General features: G+C 50.7%; 1 protein-coding gene across 5 annotated transcripts; it reads right to left on the bottom strand.

Moving 5' to 3' along the window:
- Positions 1-293: 293 nt before the first annotated feature.
- klhl13 (kelch-like family member 13) lies at positions 294-23921 on the bottom strand. Of its 5 annotated transcripts, XM_047020885.1 has the most exons (9): positions 23565-23921; positions 21572-21656; positions 13350-13421; positions 11880-12021; positions 10480-10612; positions 9285-9481; positions 8200-8995; positions 4786-4899; positions 294-1418 (listed from the first exon to the last, which is right to left on the bottom strand). In XM_047020885.1, the coding sequence occupies exons 2-9, from the start codon at positions 21634-21636 to the stop codon at positions 931-933; spliced, it is 2007 nt and encodes a 668-aa protein (XP_046876841.1). In that variant the 5' UTR covers positions 21637-21656; positions 23565-23921; the 3' UTR covers positions 294-930. The 5 variants fall into 5 exon arrangements, with proteins under 5 accessions (XP_046876841.1, XP_046876837.1, XP_046876838.1 ...); XM_047020881.1 differs by lacking the exons at positions 21572-21656; positions 23565-23921 and adding an exon at positions 16467-19307; XM_047020884.1 differs by lacking the exon at positions 13350-13421 and having other exon boundaries at positions 295-1418; positions 21584-21656; positions 23565-23910.
- Positions 23922-24092: the final 171 nt, after the last annotated feature.

Here is a 24092-nt window from a genome sequence, read left to right as displayed (position 1 = left end):
GGGGAGGCCGAGCGGAGAGTCCCCCCCCCCGGGCGCTGCTCAGGAGCAGATTCAGGGAGGATCATTTGGAACTGGAACAACCACTTCTGAGCTGGAACTGTGGTATAAGCGAGTAGAAGACAGTTTGCATCTTGAGATCTGCTGTAGCTTCTGCAGTGAGAGGACCACTGACCTGAACAGCTGCTCACGGGACCCACACCATACACATCATATATCAGGAATACAAACCACAGCTCACAGTACAAACATGTAGAAACAAGCAGGTATATCTGCCGGGAAGAAAATCATCATGTTATATTTTTTTCAAAATCTTGTTTATTAAATTTAGAAAACACCATTTTGTTAACGGTTTCATAGCAATAGCAGGAAACAACTGAAAGTGAAAGAGGGAGAGAGAAAGAGGGGGCGTGGGCCAACCCCTGAGTTTAAAACCACGTGGTAGGGGCTGATCGTGTGATCATGTGCCCTGATGCGACCCCCCCTGGGGTCAGCAGGCCCTGACCTGGCATAGACTAGAAGAGACAGTCAGCATGGTAACCAACACGATGGTCTTCACCTGGTAAAACGTCTAAAGGAACAGGACATCATAAAACTCCAGAGACATCAGGTAGAAAAGTTGAATTGCAAAGTCACTCTTCAAGTCAAGGTATTTCCTGCCAAAATATACCAAATATGCAACATTAACATGTAATTAGGTTGCCAAACCATATCGGTACATGGATTTCATCACTAGGGAGACGGAGACGGAGGGGGGGGGGGGGTTCTGCACAGCTTTGGGAGAGGAGGAGGGGGGGGGTACTTCGGGATGCAGTACAGATTTAGTCCAAAAGGGAAGTGCAAACAATGTCTATAGTGTGTGGGGGGGGGAGGGGGGTCTGTGGGGGTGTAAGCAGGGTGGCCCCCTGCCCCGCCCCCCCCCCCCCTCGATCCTCAAGGTGCTGAGAGGGGCGACTCTCTGGAGGGCGAGCCCGTGAGGTCCTCGGGGGGGAACACCGTGAGCGTGCAGGCCCGGATCCCGCCCAGCGACTCGGGGAGGTCAAACACTTTGTGCCACTCGTCCTTCTCCGGGTCGTACTTCTGGACAATCTCCACCATGCAGCGGTTGTTCCACGAGTAGCCGCCCACCACGTAGATCTTGTTCTCGAACACGGCCACGCCCACGTCGCTCTGGCCCCGCAGCATGGCGGCGATGGGCGTCCACAGGTCCAGGGCGGGCGAGTAGTACTCGCAGCTCAGCACGTCGTCGTAGTCGCTCGTGCCCCGGAAGTGGTTGCCCCCGATGACGTAGAGGCGGTCGGCGACCGTGCACATGCAGTGCAGGCCGCGCACCGTTGTCATGGGCGCTTTCTGAGTCCATTTGTCTGCGTCCGGGTCGAAACACATCAGCTCCTTCTGGAAAGTGTCGTGAGTGATTCCACCTGCAAACGGACAAAACACAATGGCGGTCACAAACAAGCCGTGAAATCGATTCTCTCGGGTTTTCTAAAATAGCCCCGGGCGCTAAACAAAAAGCATTTAACGGAGCGAGCCAATTGTACACTCGACCTAATGGGGAACTCTATCCTCCCCCCGTCAGCCCAGACCTACATTACAGCCTGGCACGTTGGACAGCATGGGGCAGGACTGGACACGCCCCAGGACCCTCAGTCACATGGCCAGGCAACAGCTCTGTGACTGGCCACTCTGGGTAGAGAAGGCCAGGCCCCAGAGAAGGCAAGCCCCAGTGAGGGGGCCAGGCCCCGGAGAGGGGGCCAGGGCCCAGGGAGAGCCAGGCCCCAGAGAGGGGGCCAGGGCCCAGGGAGAGCCAGGCCCCAGAGAGGGGGCCAGGGCCCAGAGAGAGCCAGGCCCCAGAGAGAGCCAGGCCCCAGAGAGAGCCAGGCCCCAGAGAGAGCCAGGCCCCAGAGAGGGGGCCAGGGCCCAGAGAAGATGTTCTATAGAAACCCTCCACACCTCTCTGAGCATGGCTCCCCTCTGAGCATGGCTCCCCGGGACACCCAGCCCTCAGCAGCAGCCTATCATCAGCCCCACGCTCATTAAGGACAAACAATAACAAACACGCTCCTCCCTGAGAAAACAAGAGCGAGAGAGGGAGGAGGCTACTAAGTGCTCCACACTGTAAAGTGATTGTACGCAGACACACCCTGGTGGAGACACAAATGCTGGAGATGGGACAAGCAAAGCCGAGGGAGGGGGGGGGGGGGGGCGGAGTGAAAGAAAAAAAAAAACTAAACAGGACATGTCTACAGGGAAGGCTGAAAATAAAGAGGAACACAATCCCAGCATGCATCTGAGTGGGAGCCAGCCCCTCCCCCCCCCTGCCCGCCCGCCCCGTGCAGAGTGGCTGGAAGCAAACACACCACAGAAAGAATCTGCAGTGCATGCCGAGAGGAGCCGGAATCCATGCTCTGCTGTTGCCGCCCAGAGCCCTCTCTCCCCGTTTGTCTCCCTCTCTCTTTCTTTCTCTCTCGCTCGCTCTCCCTCTTTCTCCGCTTCCCTCTATCCAAGACCCATTAATCTATACTTACAGGCTTATTTATATGCTGTGGCCCTGGCCGATCAGGAGACTGATGCCAGCTCCTCTGGGACCGTCTGAGTCCCCTGCGCTGGAGAGATCGAGCACCACGATGGCCAGAGGTTCCCTTCTCTCTATGTGAGCCACTGTCCATTAAAACAATGACTTCAAGGCAGACACGTCCAGCCCAGTGAAGAGTGACCCGGTCTGACATGGCGAGTAGATCAGCTGAGTTTGCACCTCACAGCCCAAGGTTAGTGGGAGATCTCGACGTAATGAATGCTTCTTGAACACCCGCCCCAGATATCCCCCCCCCCCCGCCGCCACAAATCCCAGGCAGAGAAAAAAAACGAAACAAAGACCTACTTTTGTTCCTTAAGAAAAAAAGAAAGAAGAAGACAGTTGTTCCCGCGGCGACCACACACACACACACACACACACACACACACACACACACACACACACACACTCGGCGTCTCAGACAACAGCTTGTCGTCTGTGCCGAGTGTGCGCCGCACCTGCCCGTATCTCCCCGCCATCGCCATCGCAACGCCGCCGCTACATTCATCTGTCTGTTGGACGAGATAAAACTGCGCAGGGCGGCGACCGGTTGTAAAAATAAAAACAGATGAGCTGCTGGGTAGATGAGCGGCGCTGTAACAAAACGAGACCCGGAGTGGAGGGGGGGGGGGGGAGAGGAGCGAGACAAAAACCAATGGGTCAGCACGTTCCCTAAATCCCCCGTGGTGATAGAGAGAGAAGGGCCAGATGCAAGCTCCAATGTCACCCTGTGAAGATCTATCCTTAGTCTCGGAGTACACCGATGGCTTGGGGCAGATTCGCTGAAGGAGGCAGTTTGTTCGCCTGAGATAGCGCCGCTGAAACGGAACCCGGAAGAAAAGGAGCAGGCGTCCTTTCAGCTCAGAATACTCTCGGCCGACATCACGGCGAATCAGACTTGGGGAAGTGAACGTGATACGGGGCCCCGAAAACCTTCCAAAACAACAAAAAAAACACGCCCTTCTCCCCCAGTTCCTCCAGCAGTGGGGAGCTGCTGCTGCTGGTGTGGGCAGATGTGAGGGCCCCACCGTGGGAGGAGAGCTGCGAGGCCTGTGGGCCTGAGCGCGTGCGTCAGCTCCAGACAGCTGATGCGATGCCTTCAGACAGCCCAGCAGCCCAACCAGGCAGTGGGGCCTGATCTGGCCCGACAGCCAGCCCTGACCTGCACCTCCGCCCGCGTGGGGCCACCTCACGCCTCCGCCCCACGTGACCCTGCAGGCCCCGCTCCCTGCCAGCGCCCCTCCAAACCCCAGCCCCCCCCCCCCCCCCCCCCCCCCCTGAGCCTGAACACCAGCCCGCTGTTAGGCAAGCTCATTTACACATACCAACCCTGACCTCTGTGCTTAACTTCCCGGGGCTGGTTGCGAGCAGGTGTCATGGAATGGTCCCCCGTCTCCATGCAGAGTCGGGGCTGTCTGGGCTGAGCGCTGCTGAGCTGACCTAGCTCCGCCCCCTGGACACGCACCTCTGGCGTGACGGAGGAGGAACGCGTGTTCCCACGTGCTCCTGCCTCCTGTCCGAGGGGCTGTTTGAGTGCCAGTCTGACCTGAAGCCACATGCCAACCAGTGACAGAAATAGCGGGCAGTGCAGAGGCAGTGAGCCCCGTCAGCTGGGAAGTGTGAACACTGCAGAGAGACTGCAGCAGGCCCAGACTCCCACCACAGGGCTGGGCCGTGTGTGTGTGTGTCCTCTGATTGTGTACATTGTGTGGAGCGGCCAGTTTGGCTTAACACAACCTCTCCCTCTCTCTCTCTCTAGCATCACTTTGCATTAGTCACACGTTGAGAAACTAGGGCTCATCTCCATAAGGCAGGATTTTGTTTTCAATCCTATGAAGTGAACAAGCACGGTGCTGACTCCTACAGAGCAACAGAGGATTAGCTGCACCCAAGTCTCTGACAAGGAGCGATTCACAAGTCCCCCCCCCTGCCCCCCCCCGGCAACACCGATGTGGGGGTGCAGGAGAAGACACAGGCAGAGCCACCGGATGACCTTGGGATTTGGGGAGGGCTTTGCGTGGGCCCCTGTAGAAGCCTGTGAGCTTGAGAGCAGATCGTCTGTGACCCGCCCACCTCGTAGGGCCCGGGCGCCTACAGAGCCCTACCATCTGGTGCGCAGACGCTGAGAAACGCACGCTCAGCCAAGACGACTGGGCACTGCGTCCACCAGCAGGGCTGCCGCGCTGCTGGGGAGAAGGATCTGGGAGCCGTACCTGAAATATACATGTAGCCTCCGTAGACCGTCCCCGCGTGGCCATAATGTGGCTCGTTCATCTTGGCGACGTACGTCCACTCGTTTGTCCTGGGGTTGTAGCACTCCACAGTGGCTGGGGGAGAACAGAGAGGGGGGGGGGGGGAGAGAGAGGGGGGGGGGGGGGATATACAGCATTAGCGGAAAGTAGGTCAAGTGAGAACTAAGAAGAACAAACGGCAGCAAATGAGGCATTGGAAGGTCTCAGGGACTTAACCCCCCCCCCCCCCCTCCATTCCCCCCTCCATTCCCCCCCCGCCACAGGCTTCTACCTCCCCCAGCGCACGCTGCAGTGGCTCGACAAGAGACGGAACATTTTAGGGAGGGATGGAGGGGGGGCATCAATTACCTCGTTACATAATAACACAGCTTTTTGAAGAAAAAGTTTTTTTTATGTCATCCACTGTCGTTTTGTGCCTCTTTTAAAAATGTTTTTCTTGGGGTTCAGGCCCCGTTTATGCACCGGAACCGTTTTGAAAGTAGCGATTTGGCACTGGTATCTAAAAAACCCAAACACACCCCTGGGTTTAAACTCAACTGATCCGACAATGAGCTCACTTCTCCAGTCTGTGGGCTGGGACTGAGGAGTCAAGCTCCTTTCATTCAGACAACACGTCCATGTAGAGTGGGGGTGGCCTGAGTCTGTGTCACTCAGCAGTCAGAGAGGAATATTCAGAGCTGGATGATAACGTGCTCATCCCGGCCGTGACATGCAGGCGGCAAGCGGAGCCACCTGTCCAGGTGATCGGCTCAAACTGCAGATCCTCCTCTGTCTCTGTCACGTGACGGCACAGTGCCGCATGACTGCATCGATCCGTCGACCCAGTTCTAAACGGGAGTGTCACGGTATGTGCGTGTGTGCGAGAGAGTGTGTTTGTGTGCGAGCGTGAGAGAGCACGAGTGTGTGTGTGTGTGTGTCTCAGTGATTTTGCGCCGGTAGCAAACAACTCGACATGAGGCCCTGGATCAAAACAGACTTGGATCTCCACAGGTGAGGCTCTTCACCGAACGGTTACCATGGAAACCAACCAACAACTCTCTTATCCAAGTCTTATCTTTCTGTGACGACACGTGACCTCCTTACCTGAACTAAACATTTGAGCAATGTAAGCTATGGGCCTATTCACCTGGACAACTCTGCTTTGCCGACCGTGGGATCGTTGGCGTGGTGTGAGCATCAACCTTCCAGGTAGCTTTTATAGTCCTGAGGCACCCTAGTATCCTCCCCTGTGCCACTGCCTCAGGCACGCCCTGGTAGAGGACAGGCCCACAGCCCCAGACTGAGGCCAGGCCCACAGACTGAGGCCAGGCCCACAGCCCCAGAGCCCCAGACTGAGGCCAGGCCGACAGACTGAGGCCAGGCCCACAGCCCCAGACTGAGGCCAGGCCCACAGCCCCAGAGCCCCAGACTGAGGCCAGGCCGACAGACTGAGGCCAGGCCCACAGCCCCAGACTGAGGACAGGCCCACAGCCCCAGAGCCCCAGACTGAGGCCAGGCCCACAGACTGAGGCCAGGCCCACAGCCCCAGAGCCCCAGACTGAGGCCAGGCCCACAGACTGAGGCCAGGCCCACAGCCCCAGAGCCCCAGACTGAGGCCAGGCCCACAGACTGAGGCCAGGCCCACAGCCCCAGAGCCCCAGACTGAGGCCAGGCCCACAGACTGAGGCCCACAGGCCTAGACTTTCTGACAGGATGTTTGGTCACAGACACAGGACGATCAGTGCTCAGTTAATTGCAGCCAGAATGGAAGAATCCTTTCATACATAAAAAAAAAAATAAAAAATGGTGGCGAGAGAAAGCCATTAAAATCCAAGCAATTAAACTTTTGTGTAATGTGTCTGTGTAGCCTATTCCACCTCCTTCCTGCATAATAAACCACTTGTGAGAAAGCATGAAAAAAAAAAAAAGTATATATTTTTCCAATCTGAATTAAGTAACAGCCACACAGTTATACCCAATGCATGTCTACTTCTCCCTGGGGTACTATATGCTTTAAGGTATAAATGCAAATGACTGCTCAAGAACCATGCAAAGGCACGCAGCTATATTTACAACAGCGTCGTATAAACCAATGATTTAAACAGACAGCGTCTCTGTCATTGTTCCTCCATGTTTGTGCTTCGCAGTGCAGTGCACTGCAGTGACTTATGGTGACAGGAGTTTAGACTGACAGTTATGGAGGACTATAGCCTGAGAGGTTAACAGGATGGATGTTTGAAGAGAGAGAGAGGGGGGGGGGGGGGGGGGGGGGGGGTCGAGGGGAGAATTCCTGAAAATATAACGCCTGATGGTTTATAACTGCAGTTACCACCTTGCACGCACGGATGCGGGCACAGACAGTTTTCCACCCCGACTGTGCAAAGCCTTTTATGTTCTTTAAATCTTTTACAGCAAACTGACAGACTTTCGGTGGCTTATCAAAGTTCCAAACCATTCTCCCGTCATCGCACCTTCACAGGGTTACATCAAACAGATTCATGTATGAAAGAAACGGATACAATGCAGCCGAATTGTCAAGTTTAGAGAGGGATGAGTGACAGTGACCCTTCATGAGATGAAGGAGGAGAGAGGCAGCATTATTGCCTCACACAAGGTGACTTGGTTTGGTTTTATTTAACGTGGCAGCTACGCACACTGCAACCACACAATCCAGCTACAAAGACCAAACTTGAGGAGTGATGCTTGTCCCACTAGGGTTAGGGGCACAGCTGGCCCCCTCGCCTTGCAATTACGGCAGGGTTTCCCACAGCACTTTGCAGCAACACGCGCCTGCAACACGCGCCTGCAACACGCGCCTGCAACACGCTTCTGCAACACGCTTCTGCAACACGCTTCTGCAACACACGCCTGCAACACACGCCTGCCGCCTCAACTACTAAACAAATGATATCCGCCGTGTTACTCTGTCCTGATTTCTCCCTTCCATTTCAAATCGTGACCAACGCCAGTCTCCCTTCTCTGCAGAACGCGTTAGTCTATCGCACAATGCATTTAGGTGTTGGGTGCAGTCTGACTGCTGATGGGCTGGGCTGGGCACTGACGTCAAACCAACGTCCTGTTAGGCTGTGAACATTCGAGTCTAGACTCCAGAGCGACCCCGCTGCTGCCGTCTGTCACATGACCACTGTCCGGCTTCCGTATTCTCCATCTCATCTCATGGCTGGCTGTGCTACATCGGTACGTTGCGAAACTTGGGGTGTCGATACAAATGTATAAAGTTACAGAATCAGTGGAACTTATGTGTTTGATGTTAACGACTCCTAGATTCCTTAGCTTACCCCCCCCTTATCATTTCCAGATGTTTAAAGCTGTAGAGTTCGAGATGGAGACTTCTAGAAGCGAGACAAACTAGAAACAGGGAAACCCCCAGCTCACCTAGCTCCCCGGCCGCGTTGCGCCCTCCCACGGCGTACAGGTGCCCCTTGAGCGCGCTGAGGTGGAAGAAGGTGCGCTTCTCGTTGAGGCACGCCACCTGCATCCACTTGTTGTAGCGCGGGTCATACCGGAAGACCGTGTCCACCGCCGTCTTGCCTTTGGTGTCGTAGTTGCTCTGGCCGCCCACCACGTACAGGAAGTTCCCGATGACTGCGATGCCGTGCTGGTAGCGCGGCGCGTCCATGGGCGCCAGCGCCTTCCACTCGTGGGCCTTCTCGTCGAACAGGCGCAGCTCCTTGCTCACCACCAGCTGCTGGCGCAGCACGCCGCCCAGCGTGACCAGGTGGGCGCTGTCCGAGCGGATGGCCGTCCTGTCCGACTGCATGACGGGCTGCATGTAGGGCATCATCTGGTAGTTGCTGGCCTCCAGGAGGAGGTTGACGCAGGTGTTGTCCGTGCGCATGAAGTCCACCGTCTGCACGTGGTTGATGAGCTCCTGTGGGTTCATGAGGGGGAAGCGGATGTTCTTCATGAGCTTGGGGGCGTGGTCCATGCGACCGTCCTCGTAGCGCAGCCAGCGGCACGCCGCCTTGAACAGGTCCAGCTCGCTGCAGTGCTTCAGGCTGTTGCTGGACAGGACGAAGGCCAGCCGCTCGAAGGGCAGCTTGACGAACTCCCCCGTGCCCAGCAGCGAGGGGAAGTTCTTGAGGATGAAGTTGTTGACGTATTTGTCCACCTCGGTGAGGTTGTACGTGTTGGCGATGCGCCCCACTTCCACGCAGTTATCCAGAGACACCTGCGAGGGGGGAAAATGAGACATTGAGATTCTCCTACTGTCTGTCCGTTCTAGGCTACCTAAAAAACAAATGCACACTTTCAAATGTCAGGCACACAAACAAACAAACATATGCACATGAACCCTCACAGACAAACACACACATTGAGAAGCGAGTTGAAACGGAGCAGACCATCGCAGAAAGCCAACATTGACAGAAGCAGCCGTCAGACGTGTGTTAAGCTGTAGGTTCTAATCCCCCCCTCGTCTGGTGATGGGGGAGCTGAGCTGGCTAGAACAGGCTCCTTACCCCGGATATGAGGAAGACCTTGCAGAAGTCGAGCACAGGGAGGATCTGCAGGAAGCTGGCTGCCTCCAGAGTGTCCTGCAGGTTCTCCATGTTGAGGGAAAGCTTGGCCGTGTAGATGAAGTCGATGATCTTCTTCAAGCCTATTCGGTTCACGCCGTGTAGTTTGATGCACATTAAATCCTGTTCTTTCATTCCACCTGACGGACAGCAAAATGAAAAAAAGACGGAAGATTGGTGTTGGCTCCACTCAATTTGCTTGCTTGAAAAGGCCATTTAAGAGTCTAATTTATTTGATTTCATTGTGCCTTTGACAATTGAGTCTAAATGGAGGAAGCGTAAACTTGTGAAATGCAGTCTTCCATCCGCAATGATGTCAACATGTCAAGGGAATGTCTTGAGCAGTGCCTGGAGACGACAGAATAGTACTGGAGGACTGAGGGTCTCAGGGAAAAGCATTTACTCAGCACAAGCCTACTCTACTTATTAGCGTCTTAAATACAGTCTCACTTCCCCCTCTTAACAGGTCCACTTCAACACAAAAACACTTTTAAACCTCTTGTATATGTTCTCATCTAAGAGCAGTATAACCTCCTTGAGTTAATGAGAACGTCTCATTTGCCCCTCTTAAGGAATAGCATACGAAAACACTATTCGGTGGGATTTGTCTTTTAAGATAAAGGCATCAGGTGTATAATTCTGGTTGAAATACCATGATTAAAGAACTAGGAGAGGAAGACAAGAAAAAGAGACATGGTGGTAAAAATACACAACAAAGGATTTGAAATCAAAGAGAATCCATGCAACACAAAGCTTTTCCAGGGAGATTGACAACCTCATAATATGTTTTTCTCAACCATGCCGCCGACACCAGACAGACACGATCAAGTAATACCCTTTTGATTTTCTATTGCTAGTTCAAACACACACACACAGAAATATATACACAGCCTACGGAGCTCTGCGATTTCTGCCACCACTGAAAACCCCACACGGTTAGCAGCTGTGGTGCTCCGGAGAGCTTATCCCACCGTAGCTGTTCATCAGCGCTAACGAGGACACGCGGCTCCTCCCCCGCTCTGTGGCGGCGCTAGCAGGTGGCTGGCGTTAGCATGTGGCGGCGTTAGCATGTGGCGGCGTTAGCATGTGGCGGCGCTAGCATGTGGCTGGCGTTGGCAGGTGGTGGTGCGGGGCTTACCTGTGAACATGGCTTTGAAGTAGTCGCTGGAGGACGCCATCATGGCGCGGTGGACGGGAAAGGCCTCGTCGCCGTCCCCCGCCACCAGGGTGACGTCACATAGTAATCCCTCTATCCTCAGCTGGTCAAATCCCTGGGAGGAAGAGAGGAGGACAGGGTTGGGAGGTTAGAGACTGCAGCAAGGTGGAGCAGGGAAGAGACTAAGAGACTACGACTGGAACCTGGCCCCCTGTAACCTGGGCCCCTGTAACCTGGGCCCCTGTAACCTGGCCCCCTGTAACCTGGGCCCCTGTAACCTGGTCCCCTGTAACCTGGGCCCCTGTAACCTGGTCCCCTGTAACCTGGCCCCCTGTAACCTGGCCCCCTGTAACCTGGCCCCCTGTAACCTGGGCAACAACAGACACAAAAAAAAAAACAATTTCCTCTCTAAAAAACATTGAGGTACTGGACAAAATAACTTATCTGGAAAGATAATACAATCAGAATAGCACAGTTTTATTTGCACAATAGAAGTATCAAGATTAATGCCACAGCACGGCACATAGATTCCAAACATCCCCTTCTCCAGCGCTACGCCCTTTTCCTGACCTTTTTATGCTGAGGAAAAAGTGCTAATCAAAATGCGCGATGAAACGTCTATTAAGACACAATGTGGCCCATCAGCATCCGGCGCCAGGCTCCGACAACGCCGACTGCTTCCTCAGCAGTCACTTAGCAGGCAGCCCTGGGTAGGCGGCATGCGCTCCACACATCCTAATGATGTTTAGGTCTCATGCAGCGTACGGAGTATCTTGGCAGACGAGGGCCTGGCTGGGAGGATCTCTCCATGAACTGTGAACCCTGGTCTGCAACAGTGGCATCTACTCAGACTGTTACCGCGACAAACCCCTTAAACAGCCGCTGCTATTACAAGCGTGCGAGGGTTGACACCCGCACGTTATGGCTGAAAACACAGTTCGACTGACGTCACAGGAAATGACATCTGTACATTTTCGTTTCTGTGAGAGAAGAAAAAAAAAAAGCTACATTCCATCAATAACTGACTGAGTGGCCTCTAAGAGCCAGGCCGTGGTAATAGCCCGCCGCAATTAGACGCAGTTAGCAGCGGCCTGACAACCTTCGATGCCACGTCAATCAATGCCTTGGTGCCTCACGAGGTGGGCTGTGTGGGTATATGTAACTCTGCCAGGCCTGCCACGCCACAACGCCTTTCAGCGGGGACAGATGCCAGGCACAGGGCAGGGAACGGAGCCAGATCTTCTGAGGGTGGCATGGCAACGCAGTGACCCGTGGCCTGGCACGCTAGGCTAGCAAAGGTCTGCAGTGCAGCAGAATGGCTCGGCTTCACGTGGTCTGACGAGCAGGAAGGGGACCAGGGAGGGAGTGGGTGGGCTCCTCACCTGCAGGACCACTGAGCTGTGGGTGTTGCTCGTGAAGAAGCGGGTGTTTCCAGTCTTGGAGGCCTGCAGGTGGGCGGAGACGCCCATGTCACCGCACCCTAGCGACACTTTCATGTGAGGGTCGTCGTCCTCCACGAGGGATCTGCGATAGGACAGAGGGAGAGAGACAGGGAGAGGGGCACAGTGAGACAGGGAGAGAGACAGGGAGAGGGGCGCAGAGAGACAGGCAGATAAGCTCATAATTAGTGTCAAAGTAAAGAAACATGACCAACTGACTGGGGACTGCCAAAACTAGGAAAAGCTCAAGTGTCACAAAAGAGATGTAACACAGGGATAACACAACAAAGGAAGGCCTATTTATATGGTTCTATTCCACAGCACAGTACATGAATTCCCCAGCATCTTCCAACTGCTACACACACACACACCCACACACGCAAGGAAAATGGGTCCTGCTAGATGACAAGGCACCTGTAACACTATTACGTTACAGATCATTTGACAAGGCACTGGTATACCCCCCCTCCCCCACGTCTAATGATGTAGAGATACTGGAAGAGGTGGAGTTTCCTCTGTGGGGCGTGGCCCAGGCCCAGGCCCAGCTCCCAGCTGGGCCTGGGTATCAGTCTGCAGCGAACGAGACAGCGCTTCTCCGTTCATTATGATAATGGAGAGGAACAGGACACAGACCATCGCTGGAGCTCTTTCAGTTCCGCCTTGACTTTCATGCCCCAACGATGAAAGCAACGAAAGCCACACGAACGACGCAATCATTCCATTCATGCCGCGCGGGAGACAAGACTGCAGACGAGCATTTCTATCATGAAAAAAAAGGTTGTTTGTGAGAGCTGAAGAGATTTTGTCTCCCGCGCTTCTCATCGGATCATTTTGCATTAAAAAGAGAATCTAAAACGTTTGACATCAAAGAGAACCAAGGCTGCAATAACATTGGAGAGGAGGATCAGGAAATGCATTCGAATTATGATTCCCCTCACATGTCATCGGGCTACAGCTAGACGCCACGATCAGTCAAGATGATACAGGCCTAGCCTCCGTCTCCTCAAAGCACCCACACACACACACACAACGATGCCAAAGCTACTAAACACAACGATGCCAAAGCTACTAAAACTACCACCACAGGTAAACAAACTAGCTGGCACGACGGCCTCACAAAGAGGCTACGGACACACCCCCACACCGTGCAAGGCCACATACCCAGCCTCCAGGCCTGGGGGGGGGGGGGGGGGGGGGGGGTGAGGCAGAGCAAAGTGTACTAATGCAGATCATCGAGTAAGGATTCATACATGGGAGTTGTGAGGCGGGAGGGGGAGGTGGAGGGATGGTGAATGGCCGCTAGCGGGACATCAGGGTCCACGCTAGCAGATGCTGAGGAGTCGTCATGGCTACAGGAGTGGGCACAGTCACAGTAACAGACAGCACAGGCGGCAAAGCTACTGGTTCATTTACCCCGTCAGGTGGTAAGTCGGGGAGGCAGCGAGGAGAGAGTGGGTCGTCCAAACCACAAAGGAGTGTTGGTGGCTGCCGGGGACGAAACAGAGAGAGAAGCTAAAAGAATCCCAGAAACAGACACTCCTCACAGGCAGCAGAAACAGAGAGAGAAGCTAAAAGAATCCCAGAAACAGACACTCCTCACAGACAGCAGAAACAGAGAGAGAAGCTAAAAGAATCCCAGAGACAGACAAGCAGAAAGACAAAACGACACACAGGAGGGCTTCTGACGTCTCCGAGGTGAACGGTACGTTCTTTGTGCGTAAACACGCACACTCGTACCGTCCTCGCGGGCAGACAGACAGACAGGCAGAGAGACAGACAGGCAGACAGACAGTTATGAATGACACACCAACAATTGGTACACAAGTCTGACTACTCTGCATCAGTGGAGAGAAGTGGGGGAGGACATTTGTATTATTAGCAAGAAGCTGCAACGTGGCAAGAATCGGCTGCTTGGGAGAACGAGAAATAAATAGTGTGAACCACTTCTGAGAAACACCAGGGAACACTTAATTAAATTGGTCAAATTGGATAGGGGTAGGCGTGCGATGAGTCTTAATTGCTTTTGTAAATTGGATGATCACTATAATGAAAACTTGCAGCTTAAGGACAGCAGCAACTTTAATCAAAGAGATGTTAACACACAATTTCTTCACAGCATCCTTTTTCATGCTTCTTACAGATGCAAAGCATGGAAAGGGGAAAGGGCAGGGAATGAAAGGAAAAAAAAAGGTGAACAAACAAATATAACATCAACACCACGACAAACACCTACAAAAAGACCCCACTCTCGGCCCCTAGACACATTAGGCTGTGTCCAAAACTACAAACCTGCTATCAGTTAGGCTACATTCTCCCCCAACACAATCCACTTTCTCCTGTGGCTGATTCCAAGTCCCTGAAGAATAGAACCGACTGCTGCAATGCATTAGAGAACATTCAATTCACCCAGCGAGCCCTCGAGCTCACGTTGTGTAACCACCCTCCTCTGTGAATCCTGGACATCTCAAAGGGAGTCCATCCCAAACCCCCAAACACTGAATTACCACGACAGATCCCCCCCCCCCCCCCCCCCCCCCCCCCCCCCCCCCTAATTTGAGATGCTAATGAGGTGCAGCCGTGCTCCAGGTAGCAGGAGCAGAGCAGCTGTGATGTGATTTCATGCTGTGCCAGATTTCGTCTCCCTGAGAAGGATATTCACGGTGGGACTGACCCCTCGTACCTCCTCATCTTTGAATACCCAACATCCCTTTCAACTGGGTTGGACTGTGCGCCTGTGTCTTAATTAAGCTTTGAGAGAGAAGCACGATCAAACAGAGAGGTGCTTTCCTTTGAAAATATATATGTTGCCAAAAATGTCAGAATGAATGTTTGATAGCTGTTTATACACACATAACAATCTAGAATGATGCCCCCTATCGCGCTGCTTCTTTTGCAAAATACGGGCTTTCAACCTGAAAGTGGGGATAAACACAGACCTCCAGGTGAACCTGAAGTCATTTTGTAGGTCTTCTGGACGAGGCACCTTCACCTGCCATTCCTCCCAAGCATGAAATCTGCACCATGGGCAGCTATGCTATATTTAAACCTGTGTGGGATCACTGGAGGCAAATACACACGCACACACACGCACACACACACACACACGCACACACACACCATGATAATCTCCAGCAGAGATACCATTACACGTTTACACACACCAGCTCATCCTAAAATACCCCTCTATCCCTACATCCCTGTTTCTATGTCAGGGCAAACACTGGCACTTCCCTCTCAAAGTTGAAGCAGACCAAAGCTACGACAAGGGTAGAGGCTTCGCTCAGAGGGCACCATGGAAACGCAGGTTATTTCCCTTCCTCAGAGAGAGAGACCACAGAGAAACCTATAATCAGAGCTCTCAGATCAGCCTCTCCAAAAACACATCACACAACGTAAAGTCTAAATAGAAACGGTTCTTCCTGGACAGGGCAGGGCAGGGCTCAGTTAGAGGTTAGGCGTTTTGAATGGGGTGAAACATAGCTAAAAAGATGGGTCAGAATGAAGAGAAATTGGGTTTGGCCATACTGTGAAAACTATACGACACACTGCATTACAGCCCATGTGATGACGTTTAGCTGACACAATATCAACACAGACCGTGAAGCTAAATCTCTGCTCCAGCTCAGCCCAACCTTACAAGAGGCAGAGAGGGGTCAACATCATTAACTACGGCAAAGGTTACACGGAAGATTGGGAGTCGATTCAGTTTGGATCCAATCACTCTGTATATCCGTAAACACTGAGAAAAAGTAACCGATACTTCTAATGCCAAGTCTAAAGACTTAAACCGGTAAACTGTCACTAAGGAAGAGGAAAATCACGTAGAAATGTCCTGTTTTTCCATTCAACACTAGCCTGCTGCCACTCCTCTGTCCCAGACCAGGTGAGTGTGCAGGGGGAGACCTCCAACATCAAACCCCCTCAGCAGGCATCCAAGAAGGGGATGCAGGACAGAGACACCTCCCCCTCACACAACGGGGGAGACTGAGAGGCAGGACTGAGCCCCCAATGCCCCCTCAGCATTCTGCCCTTCCCCCCTCCACAGCAGCAGACGACAATAGCTCCTAAACCAGGGCACGTCAGGAGCACTGACAAAGGCAGGCAGGCAGGGAGGGAGGCAGAGAGGCAGGCCGACTCCTCCCAAACTGCCCTGGCCAGGAGTCCTTGTAGCGGAACACAGCCCCAGGCAGGGTGGAAGGCCGGTCGACATGGGTACGCTAACACTGAAATGGGCCAGAGATAATGAGGCACACTGCTCTGGAAGACACTGTTCCGCTAGCTGGCTGGTCGGCGCACAGCGCGCACAAAGGAGGTTATTAAATCAAGCGCTCTCGACACACAACAATGCTCCCGTCATAGTCTGCCCAATTAGGCTGCAATCAATGAAACGAAGGGGACTCCATGTACTCCAAAAAAATCTTTGTAATGAACCCCCCCCCACACACACACCTCCCCACCCCAAAGCAAAAAACAGTCAGTAACCCCAGCACCACCGTAGCATGCTGTGAATGCTGAATTCTCCGTACTCACATGTAGGCGGGCGATAGCGGAGAGGACCTGGAGGTCTTAAGCACTGGCACTGGGAATTTCCAGCTGACCGGGGAACCACTTTTCCATTTTAACGGCATGTTGTTGTCACCAGCCCGGCGCTACAGCGATATCAACAGCAAAGAGCATTTCCACAAACAGGCTTCCAACGAGGGCTTCCATCCCACTCTGCCCACACGCATCGGTGGGGGGGGAGGGAGGAGAGAGAGAGAGAGCGAGGCGGACAACAGCCGTGGCGTGGAGGATGCGGCGCAGGCTAACGACGGAGGATTTAGAGCGCTAGCGGGAGAAGCCAGAGAATCCCGTCCCCCAGTGTTCACTGGCCCGGTACGCGTCCCTCAAGTCACCTGCTGTTGGAGAGCCCTCCAGTCCTGAGGCCTCTGACCACTCAACCCAGCAGCTCCGCAACAGTGCCACCTTGTTAAAGGACAGGCGACTGCAGTGCTCGGCTTGTTATAGGGAGAGGCAGAGGAGAGGGAGGAGTAAGAGAGAGAGGGAGGGAGGGGAATGTACATACAAAGCACTGAGCAGAGGCTTAGACCACAGTAGCATGCTCCCCTCCCCTTCCCCATTGAGAGAACTGCCCAAAAATAACATTTGCTTACACTGGATAAATAACTTGCAATTTTCAACCGGCAAATTAACACCACTACTAATAGCTCCGATGACATTTGCTCTTGTAATATGTTGGATATTGCACATGTATCTGGTGCAAGGTGCTGATCTCAGAGCTTGTTGACAGTTAACGGTGGGGATGTAAGAGTAACACTTCTAGGAAGATCCTCAGAAAAGATGTTGACCGGACTTTTAATACACAGTAAGCAATGGAGCTGTTTGGAATCGAGCTGGAAGACTGCAGGTGTGCATGCAGCTGTAGCCCTGCCTGGAAACAACAACTCATCTTGATCAAACACAAACGTCCACCCTCAACGTGTACAGAACAATTTCCATCTGAGCCGTGGGAGCAGAACAACTCAGGCATAGAGCTGGGCGCTGTGCTCGTTTCTGCCATTACGCTCCCTCTCGTCTAACAACAGCTGAGGACAACGTCAAGAACGTTTAAGCCTAGGCTTCCAGTGCACCTTGTTCTTTTGACAAGTACTTTCTCCGCCTTTGCACAAGAACACTTCTAGAATCTCACACACGCAGAATGAACCCTGGCCATCATCCTCCCTAACCGTCGACCTGTCCGTCGACCTGACAGCCCACGATATCTAACCACCATCCTTCTATCTGTCAACCAGACAGGCTACAATATCCAACCACCATCTCTCTATCTGTCGACCAGACAGCCCACGATATCTAACCACCATCTCTCTATCTGTCAACCAGACAGGCTACAATATCCAATCACCATCTCTCTATCTGTCAACCAGACAGGCTACAATAATCAACCGCCATCTCTCCATGTTGCCAGCTCCTCAGTGTGTAGGATCCCACTCCACAACTCCAGATGCTGGACTCCCCACAGCAGGGCTGCTGCAGACCCAGCCCCGGCCCTGGCCCAGGCTTCAGGTCGTTATCTTCCAGCCCACACCTTCCCCTCTGAGGACACACGTGCCTGAGTGGCCCCTGGATGCTTTCTTCTGTGAACTGGACTCGAAAAGACGACATTGTCTTTTTTTTTTACCGGGCCCGAATTGAAGTGGATGAAGGTGGCAGGGACCAAGACAAAAGGGAACGAGGGGATTAAAAAGCCCTTTGTGAGATGAGTGGTGCGAGAGCACAGCCAGATGGGAGCCCATTAACAAAAACACAAAAGAACTGATATTTATATCAGAGAGAATGAACACTGGTACAATACTTTAGACAAATACACTATTTTTACTTCTCTGTATAAATACACACACCGGCGGGCCAACTTGAGAGAAAAATAAACATGATAAAACCAATTATGAAACTCAGTCAACACAGCACTGCCAACATTCAATTAACACCTATTGCAGACACTTTTCTGTCTTGATAACAGACTGTAGAACATATTGAAGAATATTTATACTGGTGTACTTCCTTGGTGATAAACCTGAAGGATGCAGCATGGCCAAGAATGACAAGGCCACAGACAAGATCACACGCACTCCATTTGTGGACATAAAGGCACAGTTACATCAACATCCTAAACTAAAATACTAGTGTTGATTCGTAAACTAAACAAAAACACACACACACACTCGATTATACCAAGTACAGAGTCAGACACACGATCCCTAAGACTGAAGAACCGGATTCAGCCTATACTACAGAACAGACAGAAAACATTGCGGAGGAGAGGATGCATACACGATTGACCATTGGATCCAATGAATTGGCTTCTGTGAAGCGAGCCTTAGTCTGACATTTACACAGACCATGAAGAGTGAGTGGAAGCATGCGCCTGGAGACATCAGGACTATAGAGACAGCCGTCCTGACTGCAGGCTGAGACAAACATCCTCCATCTACTGGTTGGAGGAGGAACTTGGTTGTCCGAATCTTGTCCGAGTGACTTCCACAGCAAGCGGTCAGCAGCAGATAAGAGGGTGCAGTCGCTGTCTCCCTCCTTCACCACTCACATCAAAAACGATCTCGCCTCTTCTGCCGGGCAGAGTCTAAGATCCTGTACATCTGTCACCACAAGAGTGACAGGACTTTCAATTGACACGTAGGGAATGTTTATGAGAGCAACCACAGGGCATGGCAGATCAAATCAAACGACTGGAGACAGAGGGATGGAACACCTACAGGGGTGGTGTCCTTCAGAGTATATTAAGCCTTTGAGTTTTTGTTTGCTTCTCCACCGAACGATGACATATTTAACACGAGCAGAGTGGCGCTCAAACTTCGGGCGTGAATCACAACACCCAGGGGGGGGGGGGGGCAAGGCACAGGAGGATGCCAGGGAGATTGTATAAAATAAAAGAAAGTATAGTTGCTATTAAAAGAAAAAGTGCAATAGGGAGTGACGCGGGCTTGAGCTGAAATGATTTCCCATTTTCAACAAGGGGGCCTTGACATCAAATGTTTGAAAAGCACTGCATTAGCAGAACAGGGCTAGGAACTAATCTAATCCTGAATAAGTGCTTGTTTAGAGACACACTCCCACCAGTGAATACATCAGTGCATGGAAGAGACTCTGAGCATTAGGAGGCTGAGGTGATGAATGCTCCAGCAGGAGCTGGTGGAGGACTCTTCACCTCCAGGATAGAACCATGCCAATGCAGCCGTGGCCAGCCGCCGACCCCGTCCTCAAGCTTCAGCCTGTTTATTGGGCTAACATAAGGCCACCGCCTCAGTCACAAACGATCTGCCATCCTCACTCACAATCAATCTGGATAACCGAGACCAGAGTTAGTAGATGGTCTTAGATGTAATGACTGCTTAATGGTTTAATCCAAGGCTCTCGACCCTGCTTCTGGGTAACTCCTGTGCTTCCTTCCATGAAGTGGTTGTTGTGAGCTGGTTGTTAGGTACAATGTTGTGAGCTAGTTGTTAGGTACAATTAGTTACAACGTCAGAGAGTAAATCTTTAGGAGGTTGTTTTTTTTGCACTCAAAAAACAGAGTTATTGAGCTCTCATTCACTGGCTGATTGAAAGTTACCTTTCACCAACGATCCCGTGATACTGCCCTTAAGAAGGATGAGCTTAACTCATCTGGCAGATGACAGGACCTCTTTCTCCCAACAGCCTCAGTTCAAAGGTCACATGGTCATCAGGACAATACAATAAAGCTACAACACTTTATTTTCATAAAAACAATCATCCGGCTGAGAATAGAAAGACACGGACATAAAGCTCTGTCCCCAAGCCTGATAAATAGTCTGGAACAACACATCCAACTGACGTCATTTTCTAATTTTAGCCATCAACTGTGAAATATAGGAAAATGACAAAGACCTAAATAGCTATTTTTGTCCTTGTTGTATTGTAGAAAAAGATGTACCTGAGCCTCAAACCGAGACTCAGCTTCCTGCAAACTGACAGGCTTTCATCAGACCAACGTCACTCAAAACTAATCACAAAGCAATACTGTCCCAACAGTGCATCATCCCCTCTATTCATTGAAACACAATATTGCAAAGAGTATTTCTTCACAACCTAAACTGGTTTGGGTTGGTCAATGTTGTGTACATGCTATATGCCAAGATTACTGGCAAGTGGCAATTTAGGCTCTTGATTAAATCATCATCCGCTTTGCCTTCAGTCAGCTTGCAACCTCTCCTGGTCGCTCCACTGCACCGCACTCACTACAGAGACAAGCTCACTGGACAAAGACAGCCATTGCCTAGCAACCACTTACTTGGTGCCTGTAATGAGGCAGCTTTCTGCTTGACAGCTGAACAGCCTGCAAGTTTTGAGGTCTCAAACTGTTTCTTGACTGACTTAAAGACTGGAACCAAGATTTGGAAATAGAAAAAAATTGACTACAAGGCTTGTCCGAACATCCTTGCCATGCCAATAATTCAGGTGGATTTCAAAAGGGGCCAAAGCAGCCATTGGCAATTGTTAAGACTAGTAAAGTATAATGGCTTCAGTAAACCGTAAAGGCTAATGTATGTGCTCAAGTACACTGTAAGTAAAGCCTACAAGCAGCGATGCATATAGCTCAAGAGCACAGCTAAATCTGTAACTCTCTGTCATAAAAGCCTTTCTGTTTCAAGAACTTTTCTTAAATCTTCTTGACGTCCTCAAAGCAGGCAAAATCCATCAGAACAGCTGCAGCAACAAGCGAACTGGCATAAATGACAGGGGATTAACGAAGCCTGACACAAATGCCAGGGAGGACACAGAGCTGACAATCATTCATTATACAACATTTTCAACTATATATATATATATATTTTCAACTATATATATTAATCTCCTGCATAATTTCCCCCCTAATCATAGAAATTCTTTGGAACTTCTGCCAATGGCAAGTTAACTGGCTTATGGAGGAAACCCACTCAACTTGAGGTAATGAATTAGTCACCTGGTACAAAAGCATTCAGTTGAGAGGGGACCTGGAAACAGCGTATGGTTGCGGTTACATGCACTTTAAAAGGTAATAATATGTGTGTTATGTGAATGTTAAATGTGATGGTAGAGTAGAAAAATAAAGTTGGACATACATTGCACAGTACCTGTCGTACAGTCCCATGGACATGGTCTCCCCTCTGTTCACAGGGTGCTCCATTCCCTCGCCAAACCACACCTCTGAAACCACAGAAAGACAACGCACAGACCCACCATCTTCAAAAGGCCACAGGGAATAAAACAGTTTACAGTTCACACATTCTCTACAAAACAACAGTAGCTCATACAAGAGTCAGTTTGTGAGTGATAAAAAAAAAAAAAATTGTATAGAAGATCAACTGAAATAGCCCTGGTTTGAGCAACATCATCCACTTCTCCACTATCATCTGTCCCAAGTCAAATGTATTAATGGACTGTGAACATATGGTCTTTCTATTAATATTTCAGACTCATATTTTGGGGCGTTGTCTGCCATCTGTCCTGCCTGCACCCCACTGTTAGACATGGTCCTGATTACAGAGGATATCAGATGGGGTGATAATTGCAGCACAGCCAGTGTGTGGATTGAGTTCATGGTCCAGATGACCACAGCCTCACAAAGGAGACGACACACTCTGAGACCGGGCATAGAGGAGAACGAAGGGCAGTAGACAATACAGTACTCACTAAAGCCTAGGCTTCTTGTTCAAGGACACTGTCACTAGTGATGGTGGGTTTAACCAAACTAAACATAAAAGCATCTACAACTTTAGCTCAACAAAAACAAACTTCAACGAGAACTATTCTGTTTCACATTTTGAGGACCTCATGGTTATAAAACAATCACAACAATGGATTTATTCAAAACTGACTTTCAGTCATCAGCTGACAACTCCACAAGAAATGTGTGGCAAAGGGCCCATTGTTCCCTATGGTGAACACTGTCTCTATACTGGACAGATGACAGCCAAACAGGGTGACGGTCAGAGAATACTCATGTTTAGAACACAGTGCAAAGAACCAGTACAATTCAATATAAATTAGCTGCAGGTACATACTTTTGCCTTTGCTACACAATATGACATTTACACCTCAAACAACACTCAACTTGCTTTCCAGAATTCTAGAGTTCGGCTTCTTTAGGAGCAACTAAACATCCAGAACAGCTACTTGGGTCAGGTAGCTGCAGGTGTCATGTTTCTGAAGGCAGGCCGGGTTCTTGCCTCTGGTCTACATTAAAATTGTCAACACGAAAACGTTTACCAACTAGCCATCAACTTCATGGAGAAAGTGAAATTGCATTTAGACAAAACATCAAGTTAGCACCAGCATGACCAGCGCGTCTTCGACATTCAAGAAGATTTTAGCAAACCAACAAGTAGTCTAAGCTAGAATGGAGAAGCACTACCTTTACAAAACGTGCGCCGTTCCATCATAGTAAAGATGTCGTATGGTTTTCGTAGCGTTAAAAGGTGTTGGGTTTTTAAAACAATGTGCTATTGATGTCTTAAGAATGATCACATCATTAGAAACCAAATTGTAATGGGGCCTAACCATGGCTACAAGCTATCTTCTACAATTGTCAGAATATATTCACCCCAACAAGCCTAAATTAGCCACCTAGCGTTATCATGACATGAAGCTAACGCGACGCTCCCGTCGCGGTGACAGAAGTAGATGACAGATTTATAAGTCTAGCTAGCTAACTTTCAAGCTAACACTGTTCTTATATCACTGTTAAAAATAACTTAGCTAGCAAGCCAAACAACTAGTTGGCTGGTGGCATACTAATATATAGTATGACAGACTTGTCGGGATTGTTTCTGACAATAACTAGAGTACAGTCGAGTTTGGCATGACAGGCTAACTAACTATCCTAACGTTAGCCAATTTAGCACTTGCTAGGTAGCTAGCACTAGCTAGCTCTATTCTGATTCGTTAGCTATAGCCACCAGAAGTAGCAACCACCAAAAAGGTGTACCGTAACGTTAATCTTAAGGCAACAAGCGATAGGTAGCCTTTCCTATTAAATAGTACGTGAAACAATGAAATTTGTTTTGAACTATGTTAAATCCCATTTAATAAACTTTCAAACTGGGCAATTCGTACCTGCAACTGTGGGATACGTCCTTGTTTTCCTCTCTTCGCAACACCCCAAATCCACTGAAAACTCTCCGTCCTCCAGCCTATCAAGACCTCGCTTGCTGGAACGGTGGAGTATTCAGGCTGGTTACTGGTGATTTTAGATGGCAATCTACTCATCACGCACAAAGCAATGAGGTTATGGCTATGTAGAGGTAGAACCTCGCACTGCCACTCTGATTTGTGTACCAGCAAGCTAACCACCTCCTCCTCCTCAATCAGAAACTTGTTGAAAATGTTAATGTTTGGAAACAGTTCCAGATGGAAGTGGGAAATATAGTTCTAATCAACTATAGTAGCCTACAACAAATCCTAAACATTCAAAGCTCTACTCTTGGTTGTCCTGTCAGTGAGTCTGGTCATTGGAAGTTTATCCTCTCATTTTTATTTGGTTACATTAATTACATTTACAAATACAGTAGCCTGAAAAACCTAAGCTCACCATCTGATGGCAGCAATGCTCCATAATGCAAGGTAAAAAAAGAAAGAAGGAAC

This window comes from Hypomesus transpacificus, chromosome 5 (genome assembly GCF_021917145.1).
Source record: "Hypomesus transpacificus isolate Combined female chromosome 5, fHypTra1, whole genome shotgun sequence".
NCBI classification, from domain to species: domain Eukaryota; kingdom Metazoa; phylum Chordata; class Actinopteri; order Osmeriformes; family Osmeridae; genus Hypomesus; species Hypomesus transpacificus.
This window is presented reverse-complemented; position numbering and strand designations above follow the sequence as displayed.